Genomic DNA, 13,920 nt, shown 5'->3' on the forward strand with positions numbered 1-13,920 from the left:
GGTCTCGTGACGAGACGAATTGTAAGCGAAGGTCACGAAAGGTAAGGCTTTGTCCCAATCACTGCAGTCATCAGAAACGTACATGGACAGATTTCTGTCAACGTGTGATTAAGCCACTTCGCGAGTCCGTTTAACGGACTGTAGGCAGTGGAAAGCTTGTGCTCGGCAGAACAGAAACGAAGAAGTCTTCAACAACTCAGGACAAGAAGGTGCGGCCACCATCAGTGAGGAATTGCTGGGGTGCGCCGTAATAGAGGATGACATATTGTGAAAGGTAATCCGCCACCTCAGTTGCACAACTTGTGGGCAAAGCTCGCGTGATCGCGTAACGGGTCGTTTAGTCTGGCGCGACAACGACCCACTCATTGCCCACTTTCGACATGGGAAAAGGTCTGAGAAGATTAAGATTGACAGGAAAGAATGGTTCTGAGGAAATATTGATGGGGTGAAGGTGTCCAGCGGGTAGCAGAGCAGCTTTTTTGCAGCGCTGACAGAGTGCACAGGCTGCAACGTAGCAGCGCACAGAGCGGTACAGGCCTGGCCTGTACCGGTATGATACATGATACCTGTACCGGTATGATACATGAGCCTGTACCGGTAGATGGCATGATACGAGTCCTGATACAAGCCGCCCTCCTCAGCGAGGCACCCGAGGACCAGGAGTGGGCCGTCCAGCGGGTCAGGGCCATTGCCGAGGATCTCAAAAGATTTTTCTCCGGCGATGGACCCCTGGCAGCCTAGCCCCAGGCACCAACAGCCATAACCGTTGGACAAATAAAGTTTATTCCTATCCTATCCTAGCAACTTGTCGGGGTCTGCCGCAACCCGTAACGCATATAATCGCAGCTACGTAGGGTTCGGGCAAATAAGGCAACAAGCGAGCCAACTCAACGTTTATTGCTGTGGGCAATAAAACACTTGCAGAGGGAAGTCCGCTCTGTATAATAAGTAATAAAATAGACTTGCCTCGTCGCGTGTAGTAGTCACGCAAACGAGGTCACTCACGGGTTTCAGCGGGTAAATCCGGATGGGCAGGTAGGTCAAGCGAGGTCAGAGAGCCCCGGGGGTCTCTCGGTCGCGCTCTTTTATCCTTTTTTACCTTTCCGCGAGGGGAGTGTCCTCCTCGCCCGCCAGATACTTTCCCTCTTCCCACGCGGCACGAGCGTCGCGAAAGGCGAGCGAGAACCGGGAGAGGGCAAAGTGCATTTCTCCCGTGTCCGCCTGGCTCCCGCAGCGCGCGCTGTGCGCGCACGAGATGTCCGCCCGGCTACCGCCGCGTGTGCTCCCCACATCCTCCCCCCCTTAAGAAGGCCCCCGTACGTTGAGGCTGGCACCTAGGGACGTCCGTTTGCCCGAGTACCCGCCGAGGTTGGCGACCGAGGAAGCGTCGGGCTGGTGGTGAAGTAGCCCTCAGCTGGCGGACACTCGATGCCGACTCGGAGGCGGCTGGTCAGCTGCACTGCTCGGGCTTGCAAGGCGGGCTTGCAAGGCGGGCTTGCGAGGCGGGATCGTTGTCGGGGCTCGAAGGTGGCTCTCAGTGCTGCGCCCAAGGTGTCGGCTGCGCTGGAGGGGGTGGTCGTCTGCCGGCCGCCGGCTAGCGGTTCGTACGGCTCCAAGGCCGGCGTAGCGCCGTCAGTACTGCAAGGGCGTCAGTTGTTCCAGCGCGTACTGCAGGCAATTCGCACGGCCATCTCGTCTTGCTCTGCTCCTGGAAATTATTACCAAACTGCACGAAGCGGAACTGTGATCAGCAGCAAAGTTGGCCGTATCCGGGAACCCCGTCGACGTCTGTTACAAAGGGAATGTTCGCAAGAATCATTGCCAATTCGAGTCGCAGCACAAGATAATCACCGCACTGTCCCTCACAGCTGTTTTTGGTGAAACCGCACCCCGCACACCCACGCGTCGAACGTTCACGCCTTATTCCCGTAGTGGCCTCGACGACTCGTCGTCCATATTCGGCGCTCTGTGGTCACTAGACCTTCGCTTCCCCGGCAGGAGCTACCAAGGTGCCAGCCCGACGCGGCTGTATGCTCACGCGGTACGCAACGCCACCCGGACTTACGAATGTTCCTCGCAGTCGTGGGGTTACGGAACTAGCAGTTAGATTACTTTCGCCTGCTACGCAAATTGTAGCGCGGCTGCGGGCTCGCCGTTCGGTTCTGACTGCTCTCTCTCATCGATCGCAGTTGAGGGAGGGCCTGATCGTCATCCCACTGCTCATCACGCGGCACGTCGCGTTTCAGGTCGCATACGTGTACCGGTCCGCCGATCGCCTTTCCTTTCTTGTTCTCGAGCCGGTAAACAAGCGAGGAAACCTTCTCTCGTACTCAATACGGCCCGGTCCACTTCGGCGCCAGCGAGGCAGAACGTGCTGGCGTCGAAGCACCAGATCGCCCACTTCGTAGTGGACGTTCCGATGCGAGCGGTCATACTGCGCCTTCTGCTGTGCCCTTGCAGTGCAAAGATTACAGCGTGCTTTATGCAAAGCTTCCGTCATCTTGGCACGTAGAAGCGTCGCGTATTCAGCTCGTGCTGACGGCGCGACTGGCATTCCGCTGCGATCCGCGAGAACCTTATCCACCGGATTCGGCAGCTCTCTCCCCAGGTTGAGAGAAGGCGCATACCCAGTCGAGCGGTTCACTGTCGATCGCAATGCAAACCCGACCTCTGGAAGGTAGGTATCCCAGTCCTTATGCCTTTCAGAGAATGCGACAAGCATGTGCTTGATGTTGCGATTGACTCGTTCAGTTGGGTTCGACTGAGCATGGTAGGTTGTCGTTTTCTTATGCTTAGTGCCCAGTGCGGCGCATGAGTCAACGAACACCTTTGCAGTGAAGTAGGACGCATTGTCCGTTATCAACTGCTCCGAAAAACCAAACCTGGTGAAAACCTCCATCAACTTATCCATGATCACCCATGCCGTCAGTTTTCGTAGGGGGAAAAGTTCTGCCCATTTACTGAAGTGATCCGTGACTACCAGCAAGAATTTGTTTCTGCTCGGTGTTGTGGCATACGGTCCCATGACGTCACATGCCGCGATTTGCCAGGGAGTCTGGCTGTCGATAGGCTGCATGAAGCCGGGCGGTCGTCCGCCTCGGGGCTTCACGCTTTGGCACACATGACATGATCGGGCGTAGGGAATCACGTCCCGTTTCATGCCTGGTCAGGTAGCGAAGCGACACAACTTAACGTAAGTCTTGGGGCCGCTCGCGTGCCCAGCGATGCACGAGTCATGAAAGTAGCGTAGCAGTGCTCCTCTCAATGCGCGCGGTATCACCACCTTAAACGCCTCACTTGTGTCGTTCTCAGTGGGAATATACCTCAGCAGAACGCCATCGGAATTCAGCAGATAGGAATCCAGGGCGCTCACAGCATTACCAGCTGTTCCTGAGCGCTCCGCACCGACAGCAATACCAGCTGCCTCCATGTGCGCGGTGGCCGTGCCGCCCGGCTCTCGGAGCCCGTCGAGCACTTTTCGACAAAACGGATCCTTCTGCTGAGCCTCGAACAGCTCCTTTCTGCTAAAGACAACTCCTGCGAAACCGACAACATCTACGTGGTTCACGCTCTCACCCAGGATCGACGGTTGTTGTGCGTCCCTTACTCGGACTACGGCCAGGGTTTCTCCCTAGCCTCGGACTGGCGCTCGCGAAAGTGCGTCCGCTGCGGCATTGCTTTTTCCTTTGCGGTAGCGCACGGTGAAGTCGTAACGCTGCAGCAGCAGTGCCCAACGCGCCAGGTGGCCACTCGGCTCGCTCAAACGCCTCAACCAAGTGAGAGCCATGTGGTCAGTCTCAATCGTGAGACACTCCTTCACTGTCACCGAGTAGTTCCTTTCCGCCAGCGTCAACAAACGGCTCGCGAACGCAACTGGTCGGAGAATGCCTCCGTGCTCCTGAAGCAAAATTGCACCTAGACCCAGGTCGCTTCCGTCTGTTTGAATCACAAACTCCCTGTTCAAGTCAGGCAGCTGCAACTCTGCCATGTCAGCGAGCACCTTTGTGAGGCCGCGCAGTGCCGCCTCCTGCTCTGGACCCCAAGTCCAACGCTCGTCTTTCCTCAAGAGCCTCGTTAAAGGCGCTTGCACTGCCGCACAGTCTGGAATGAATTGGCGATAAAAGTTCACCAATCCCAGAAAGCGTCTCAGTTCGCCGATATCTTTCGGCGACGGGTAGCTCAGTATAGCCTCGAGCTTATCCTCACTCGGCAGAATGCGACTTTGTCCAACGTGAATCCCAACAGCGTTATTCTGTTCGCAGCTATCTGAGCTTTACTCGGGTTCAATGTGATACCCGCGCACCTCAGCCTGTCTAGGACGTCTCTCAAGTGGCGCAAGTGCTCATTGAATGTTTTCGAATAAACCACTATGTCGTCGAGATATGCGAGAGCATGTTGCCACTTCGCATCTCCTAGAACTCGGTCCGTCAACCTCTGATAAGTAGTGGGAGCTCCGACTAAGCCAAAAGACATTCTTTTGAACTGAAAGAGCCCGCAGTGACAAGTGAAAGCCGTTTTCTCTTTGTCACGCTCGTCCATTTCAACCTGAAAATATCCACGACTAGCATCGAGCGTCGTAAAGTACTTCACCCCGCCTAGGTTAGATACTAAGAGGAAATGGAGGGTAGAGGGTACGCATCCTTCTTCGTAACCTCATTCAGCCTGCGGTAGTCTACACAAAGGTGATAAGTATCGTCTTTCTTCGGGACTAGAACTACCCGGAAGCCCCATGGGCTGTTCGACCTTTCCACAACGCCTGTGTCGATGAGTTTGTCTAAGGCGCTGTCAAGTGCTTTCCGTTTAGTCAAGCTTATCCGCCGAGGATTACATTTCCACGGCGCAGCGTCACCCGTGTCTATCCTGTGCCTGACTAACGAAGTGCGGCCCGGACGGTCCGTGAAAATCGCGTCGTATTCGTACAACAGCGATGACAGTCGTGCCCTTTTTCTCCCCGGCAGGCTGTTGACCTCTGATAAAGTGGGAGCGCTGCCCCTTGCAACGTCGCAGCACAATGTTGTGCCACCATGTCTCCGTTGCTCTGATTGTCATTACCGAATACGGTTTGCTCGCTCGGCTGCGGCTGGGTGTGGCCCGCTCGCGCCGCTCCGGAGACTGGCGTGTCGCCGCAGGCACGGGCGCTTTTGCGAAACGCTTCAAAACACCCGTTCCGTTCTCTCGGTAACCTCCGCTGGCGATGTCTATCAAAATACCTGGCTTTGCGAGAAAGTCTCGACCTAAAATAACAGGCACTGACAGACCGGGAAGATGTACGAGGTGTTGTCGCCTGACGCGTCTCTCCCAATGAATAACTAGTCTAGCTGCACCGCTCGATTGTGCTGTGCCGGAAGCAAGGCGGAAAGTGGTGTCACTATCTCTTAAGCGGATATTGTTCTCGCGGAGATGATGCAACACCTCGTCACCAAATAAAGAAGAGCTTGCCCCAGTATCCAATAATGCGGCAAACTTCTTTCGGGCTATCGTTAGCTCGATGAACGGCGCCTGCGAGTCCGCCACATCTCCTACGCGACAAGCCAAAGGCGCAAGTAAATCAAAATCACCGGTTGTGTTCAAGATCGCCGCCCGGGACCCAAGGTGGATCACCGGCGGTCCTCACCCGTTTCCCGAACCACGTGCTCGATCTCAGCCCGGCGTACTTGCGCAGTCACGGGCAATGTGCCCCAGTCCGCCGCACTGGTAGCAACGGCTACCGAAGCCTCGGTGGCGTAGGCGCCCGTCGCTCCAATCCGGCGGGCCGTAGCTTCCACGCTCGGCGGTCGGCATGTGCCGCTCCTCCGTTCTCGCATTAGTCGCAAGTTCCTGCCACGGCGCACTACGTGCCGCGTTATGCTGTGCTGTTTTCAGCGCGTAGGCGTACGGGTCCAAGGCGCGGTCTGATAATTCCCAACCACGCTGGACCTGCTCGTCGGCGAACGATGCCGACGCGTCAACCCTCGGGGAATGTGAAGCGATCCCGCCGCCGTTCCACGCGCAGCGAGGCTCGAGTGACAGCGCGGCGTGTGGAGGCGGACGGTATGCTCGCGCCGCGAGGATGTCCCCTTGGATGCGCTTTGCTTCGGCGGCGAGCTCGTCTAGGTCTTTGAACCTACATCCCCTGAAGTAGGTCGTGAAAGTCGGGTGCGCTTGCCGTGTGACGCGCTCGACTTTCTCGGCATCGGTGGCGAAGGGCTCGCGAGACGATAAAGTTCGTCCATCGCTCGAACATACTCCAGCAGGGACTCGTCCGGATGCTGGGTACGCAACTCCAACTCTCTCCTCAAACGCCACTCGTAGTTGGCCGGAAGAAATTCCTCGCGGAAGTTCGTGTGGAACTCTTCTACTGTGTGGGCTCTGTGTCCGGCCAGTCGGAACCAACGAGCCGCCTGTTCAGTCAGTGAAGCAGGGACCACGCGCGCGAGAAGTTCGGCGTCTGAAAGCCCTGTTGCTTGCTGATAATAGTGCAGACGGTCGAGGTACTCGTTTGCACTAGTGCGATCGTGGTACCCACTATAGGTAGGCATGTCTACCTTAATTCGTGGTCGCTCGCTCTGCGACGGGGCCCGCATTGTGTTCTGCAGGGCGCCGGCTAAGCTATGCATGACTTGCAGCGCATTCTGCAGCATTATTTCGCTTGACAGAATACTACCGCCCGAAGGTTCGGACGCATCCGCAGCTTGCGTCGAAACTATTTAGAGGCATAGGTGGCTCTGAGTCCGCGGAACGAAGCGGCGAGGTGTTAGGCGTGTTAGGCATACTTTCAGGCCTAAACCCTGCCAACGTAGCGTTTCCGCGATCCCGACTGTTCCGCGTGAAACACTCAAAATCAAAGCTACCGGTTTGTTCGGAAGCTGCCGCCGCGTTAGCACTAGGCCTCTGATTAACTGCCGCGACATCCGACAACATGAACAAATCTGGAAAGTCAGACAAGCCCGTCGCCATTGTTTGCTGCAACTTCAGTAGTCCCAGCTCCAAAAAACAGAAGAAAAAAAAAAAGAACTCGCCGTGTTGCCGAATTCGAACCACGTTGGTAGCGCCAAATGTGGGGGTCTTCCCCAACCCGTAGCGCGTGTAATCGCAGCTACGCAGGGTTCGGGCGAATAAGGCAACAAGTGAGTCAACTCAACAATGTTTATTGCTGTGGGCAATAAAACACACTTGCAGAGGGAAGTCCGCTCTGTATAACACCTAATAAAATAGACTTGCGTCGTCGCGTGTAGTAGTCACACAAACGAGGTCACTCACGGGTAAATCCGTATGGGCAGGTAGGTCAAGCGAGGTTAGAGAGCCCCGGGGGTCTCTCGGTCGCGCTCTTTTATCTTTTTTTGCCTTTCCGCGAGGGGAGTGTCCTCCTTGCCCGCCGGATACTTTCCCTCTTCCCGCGCGGCACGCGCGTCGCGAGAGGCGAGCGAGAACCGGGAGAGGGCAAAGTGCATTTCTCCCGTGTCCGCCCGGCTCCCGCAGCGCGCGCTGTGCGCGCACTAGATGTCCGCCCGGCTACCGCCGCGTGTGCTCCGTGCGCAAGCGACGAGGGAGAAGGTGGCAGCGTGTGCTCCCCACAAACTTCAAGTTGTTTAAGCAGCACCAACTACACCCGCAATGTCTGCGCTGACGACGACGACGAAAAACGCCGGCATGTGGATATGATAGCGCGCTCGACTTCTGGACCACGATTTTCTAGCAATGCATTCCACTAGATTCTATATGCCAGACTTATCATCCACCGTTCACGGCCAGCTGATACCACTGATAACACAGGCGGAGAGTCGCTATTAGCACTGAAGAAGCTCAAAAAGAAGCGGCACAGGAAAAGGCATCGTTACAAAATTGCGATCCTGTTACGTTGCCATGGGTTGGAGGTTTGGTATATGCATTTATTGTGCTTTCATCTATCTTTGGCGACAGCATGACAACGGTAGAGATACGGACTGACCAGATTGTAGGCAAGCGTACGTGCATGCAGCAAGGCATTGACAAACTTCAGCTTTATTTTTGGACTATCACTTTGGGGATACTTCTGCTTTCGCGAAATATTGCCTGACTAGCACTGGAGACAGCGTTCGTGGCACAATGCCAAAAATGCGGCCGCTTGTAGACATAGATGCTGACGCATCTGATGCTAGTGACGTGAAATACCACAATGATGAACATATGAATGAAAGTGGTCATCCGAGAATATGGCACACTTTATTAGCCGCTAGTAGTATAAAGTCACTTTTTTAACTACTTGTGGGATAACGTCACTTGTTTACTGTTGAATTTTGATATTTCCAATCCCAGATTATTCACACTTCAAGGCAGTCCTCGTCAAGCCAGAATTATCGGTCAGCAAAATTTAAACAACGGGAAGTTCTATTAATTAGGCTGTTTTAGTAAATACACGCTATAGACGTCTGCAGGCCACTGTGGCCACGCACCTATTGTGCAGTCGCTAATTTTGGCGCACACAAAATCGTGTTTTTTCGATCAGGGTGGCACAGGAAATGTTGTTTGGTGCACTTTGGTGCAGGAGTGTGTGGGGATGCGCGACTCTCACGTGTCTCCTGTAATCTGGCTTCACCGCGTGGCTAAGCACCGGTGCATTGCGAGAGATGGCGCCAGTGTTGCGATGCTAACGCCATCGAACAGTGGGGTAACTAGGGAGAAAAAGGTCGAAGGCACTGCCTCTTTGGCTTGGGATTGGCGACCAGCATGCACGAACGCTTCGCGCATGCGTCGGCCTGCGTCGCGGGACCGTCTGGCGAGGCTAAGAGTATGGATGAACACAGATCGTTTGAACGCGCCACCGTTAGCGTGACCGTACACGTGAACGACTAGGCGATGGTGTCACAGCATGGGGCGAACATATTCGCTCACTATCTGGTTGCGGTGAGTCGGACTTTTTTGATTTGTGGCGCGCCAATGTGAATGTTCTATTGGTAGTAATTCGGCTAGTGTGTATTAGTGTATGAAAGGTGCAATAAATGCCCTTTTGATCGTTTGCACTACTGTGTTGTCGTTCCTTTGTCCCAAGAGCGCGATTGAGACCCCACAAGTGGGAGTAATGAGTAATGAGTTTCAAGAGAGGTCGTCTGGTGGGCTCTACAGCGGGTCATCCAGGCACGAGCAATGCCTGTGGTTCAGCACGCTGGCTCAAGAGAGAGAAGCAAATTGGGGTAGAGCAACCACGCAAATGTGCAACCACAAGAATCCTGCTCAGCCCATGTTTGTTGCACTGCATCAACCACATGCAAGGTCTGCTGCTGACAGATGCTGCATATCAACCTGAAGCCGATTTCAAGAGTACCAAGGCTTGCTTCAGTATACCCCTTCCAAGTGATAATGAACCTTAGTTTGCAAACTTCACCAAGAACCTAGCATTATGCAGTTCAATGTGAGGGCCTCCTCTGCAACGCTGCTGTGTCACTTGCCACCCCCAGCAAGCCAAGAAAAAGCTGTCACAAAAAAAAAGAAGATTCACTTTTCTGTCCTCTTGCACTGTTTTTGAAAACCAACTTGCGACTTCTCCCAAAAGGGCAGCAACGACAACACAGAAGCTTCCTTCAGTTTGCAGCAGAGTGCAGCAGCGGAGAAGGTCAAGCATGAGAGATGCCCTTCCGTCACGTTCCCGATTCAAGGCCCTGGTTCAAAACTCTCCAGCTACTTTCGTTATTAAAAATATCAGCGCATGCTGTGAGAGCTCCAAAAGGCGGGTTATCCCACCAAATAGAATGAACCTGTACTGACACACTTCAAGTAGGGTGGTTTGAAATTCAAAGGAAACCACAGAGAACAGAAACAGAGGGACCACCAAGCTATTATGCTCGCAAATGCGTTCCTTCATAAAAGTGTTGCCATTTTAGCACATTTCTCACCAAAACAAGTTTCCACTAGCCACTGAAATATGTGATTTCAATAGGTAGTGGAGTCTTTAGCAGCTGAGTGATTTTTAGTAATTAATGATGCCGACAGCAAAACATAAACAACCTCAGTGGATTTCAAGTGGTTCTCAGCAAATGGTGGCATTCTGGGCAGAGCGTATATGCTCCTAGTCTGTTGATGTCACAGCTGTCACAGGCTCTTGGGACAAAGGAACGACAACACAGTAGTGCAAATAAACAAAAGGGCATTTATTGCACCTTTCATACACTAATGCACGCTAGCCGAATTGCTATGCATAGAACATTCACATGGGCGCGCGACAAATAAAGGAAGTCTGACTCACTGCGACCGGATAGCGAGTGGATATGTTCGCCCCATGCTGTGACACCATCGCCTAGTCATTCCAAGTACGGTCACGCGAATGGTGGCACGTTCGAACGATCCCTGTTCGTCCATACCGGTGTCCTGCTCCTAGCCTCGCGAGACGGTCCAGCGAAGCGAGCCAGCGCACGTGCAAAGCGTTCATGCGTGTTCGTCACCGATCCCAAGCCAAAGAGGAACAGCCTTCCTTTTGCGCCCAGTGTAACCCCCTCGCCATCAGGCGGCATGAGCAGCGAAACACTAGCGCCATCTCTCACAATACGCTGCAACTCCGCCGCCGTAAAGCTACGTGGCGAAGCAGGATTGCAGGAGACGGGAGCCATGTGTGGAAAACAACATCAGGGGACGCGTGAGAGTCTCGCATCCCCACAATACTTTAAAGTGCAGGTGAGAAATGTGCTGAAATAAACAGGTTGACATGCTGCTGAAAAATAAGCGCACACCACACACCAAAAGTAGGCAGACTGCGACTAGACCAACAAGATTGGTGGTAGCATTTGTGGTGAGTAACATTTGCATTACGTAAGAAATGCTTGCCAATACGCTCCATCTCACTGCAGGTGACTTTTAGGGGCGAAGCTCCTTATAGCGGCACCCGTTCGTCCCCGTCGTAGTAGGTAGCCACGTCTAGTTTTATGAATTGCTCAATAGATGGCGTTGTGTGTCCGTATATGTATGTATACCCATATATACATATATATGTATACGTATAGTATAACCAGAAGCCGACTTCCGCTTCCGGTTCCACTTCCGGTTTCGGTTCCGGAAGCCAGCTTCCTGGCTTCTGGAGAACGCTTCCGGTGTTTTATGAAAAAAAAAATATCCGAAAGTTGTGTCCGTAGCGCGGAATCGAACCAGGGACCCCTCGCTTCCGAACGCGCGGCGCTAACCACTACGCCACGAAGCGCACATAGACACACACACCACGATGGCAATAAAAACCCGAAATTAACGAAAGGCCGCGTTTCTAGCGCGTTTCTAACGCGTTTGTGCTAGCGCGTTACGGCCCGTGTAAGAAGCTGGTGTAAGACGCTGTGGCCTCTCCGCCTTACCTTCAACGCGTTTCGAACGCGCTGCCCAAGGCGGTGGCAAGTCAAGTTCAAGTTGAGGAGCGTTTATGAATACGGGGGGTATACTCTCTCAGCAGTCATGTGATGGCGTCGGCAAACGCGGTGCACGTTCTGGCATGTGTAAATGGCTGCGTAAGACACTGTGGCCGCTCCCCCTTACTAAGAGTACTGCACGTTTCTAACGCGTTTGTGCTAGCGTCCCCTTAAGCGGGAGATCCGATGATTCCCTCTGGAGCTTCGCCCACTCATCATCATTCACCCCGTGGATATGCTGTGATTTTCTTTTATTTTATTTATTTCTTTCCTTGCCTTTTTTTTTTTTTCAGCAGATCTTAGTGGTTGTTGGGTGTTGTCATAAATAAACTTGTGTGAGACAAAATTTTGACTTTTCTCATAGCCTTAAATATGCTTGTTTACTATAGCTGTGCATTCTTGCTAAACTTGTTATTAGCACTGAAAGAGGTGTTATGGAATGGCAACAACTACCGTTGCAATATACAGCGCCAAACTCAGATAACAGCCACCAACCTGGTGTAGATCTGCCGTCGAATTGCACCCAATGTGTCATTTGTGTGCGCAGTGATCTCCAGGTCTTCCACCTGTCGTCCCTGGCTTGGAAAGCGCACTGTCAGCACCACCTGCCTTCCACGGTGAGCCCTGAAAAGAAATTTAGAACAGCTTCATTCCTCTCCCCTTGCAGCACCAAGGCTCTCATCGTGTCTTGAAAAAGGCACCCCAAGCCACCTCCGACCACATTAATACAGAATAAACCATCTTTGGCAAACATGGCAGCACTAGGCAACGCGCGACTCAGGGCTTTTCCAGTCCCTTATTCACACGTCGTGACACTAGCAGGGTGAACGTTGTGAACTGTCGATCAACAAGAGGCTGTTTGTGTTTCGCACGAAAACAGTATGGAAGCTGCAAGTCTTGTCATCTCGTGACTGATTAGTGCTCACAGCCGTGAAGGCCTTGACTACCTTTGCTGTGCAACCGCAGTGCAAGGCCCACATTTTCATCTGAGACATGCCTTTCACTATTGTGCACATGTCGAAGTTATTATTTCACTGCCGATCAGGCCGGCAACCGACCTGTCTGTCTATCGGGAAGCAGCTAGCAGGTTTGCTGCCAGCATGCGCACGGTGGTAGAATCGCCTTTTAACCTCGATGGCTCCCTCTGTGTAGGGGACATTTCGGGGTGAGCATTGCACTAAGTTTTCTGCCTTGCTGTAACCACTGTGGACGAAACCAGGGTTGCTATGGATCTGAGGGGCTGAATGCACTGTGGCGCAATTTGGTGGCAGACAATGAATTGGCTGGGTAGTACAGAAAATATGCCATCCTGAAGGTCTCGCTCATTTTGTGCATCGTTTTGAGTTCTACACAGTTCTCACACTTGAAAAGTGTTTGAAATGTGTGTACGACCGCCGCCTGTGACACAGGTCATAGACCAACAAGCGGAGAGACCCATCCACAACACCGAGCAGTGCACTGTCCCCAAGCGTCGTCACTGTTGCATTTTGAATTGTGATGAGCGTCATGGGCCTGACAAACTGAAGCTTTGAACACATCATGCTGCGACTTGGTACCAAGCGAAGAAATTGGCTGGGAGTAGCACAAAAAGTCACAGTTCTTTTCATTGAGTTATGCTGTCACCGGGATGAACAGCTGGCCTCACCTGCTTCGTCTGCGTGTTCAGGTTTCATTTCCTACTGTACTTTGATGTTCAGCTACCAGAAAAAGACCCTGGGTTCGCCGAGAGAAGCCCGCAGATCATCTTGCCATGAGAGTGCCCCATTCTTCCCTTAACCATGCAAGAAGCTGGAGCAAAAATGCAGTTGAGTCTCTAAAACTGGGGATGGTGTTTATTTTCTTTAGTAGAGAATTGCTGCACAAGAATTTACAGGATCTAAAGTAATTTCTGATGGTGAAACGGCCCATGTAATTAAGGGACAGTTCATAGAGCGGTAGAAACTGTTTCAGAACACACTGCTAAGAGAATGAGCGAAACAAGATCAGTCGTACGATGTGGTACAGACAGACAGTTACAGCATGAAGTTGGGGACTGTACATAAAAAGTGTTACTTAAACATCCGTTGCCACATTATATGGTGCTGTAAAGAAATGAATGACAACGAATTAAAATAGAGCTCCTGTACTGTTCGTTCTCTGAAAGCAAAATGACTGCGTGTGAGCACTATGGTTACAGACACTCAATCACGGTAGTACTTATTGTTGGCCATGTCTGGAAATGTGGTTTCATAGCATAAGCACGTATGTGGTTGGCAACCTCAGTACCAACACCTACTGAAACCGGTCAAGCTCAGTAATGATGCTAATGCCAGCAGGTTTTTAATCCATAAATTAGTTTGATTAGTTGACTCACTCTTCAGGAGCCACGGTTCTAAGTTAATGCGCATTAAGTGAAAAGACACATATTGCAACAACTTCCTGTTGCAGCCTGACATTGTGAGCGCCGGCTCATGCGTACTTCGAGGATGTGGTGTAGAAGTTAACCAACTCCAAAGCTGTCTAATTAAAATTCTAGAAGACCAGCACACAGATGAAATACAGAGAAAAGAGGCATACACATATTGTGTTGAATAGCAACTGA

General features: G+C 52.5%; 1 protein-coding gene across 1 annotated transcript in view; it reads right to left on the bottom strand.

Moving 5' to 3' along the window:
• Positions 1-13,920, bottom strand: part of LOC119441288 (probable ubiquitin carboxyl-terminal hydrolase FAF-X) — a 540,581-nt gene that overhangs the window by 353,043 nt on the left and 173,618 nt on the right. The window contains 1 exon segment of the mRNA XM_049661116.1: positions 11,835-11,963. Within this exon segment, the coding sequence (XP_049517073.1) occupies positions 11,835-11,963 (129 nt within the window).

Source organism: Dermacentor silvarum, chromosome 2 (genome assembly GCF_013339745.2).
Source record: "Dermacentor silvarum isolate Dsil-2018 chromosome 2, BIME_Dsil_1.4, whole genome shotgun sequence".
Taxonomy (NCBI): domain Eukaryota; kingdom Metazoa; phylum Arthropoda; class Arachnida; order Ixodida; family Ixodidae; genus Dermacentor; species Dermacentor silvarum.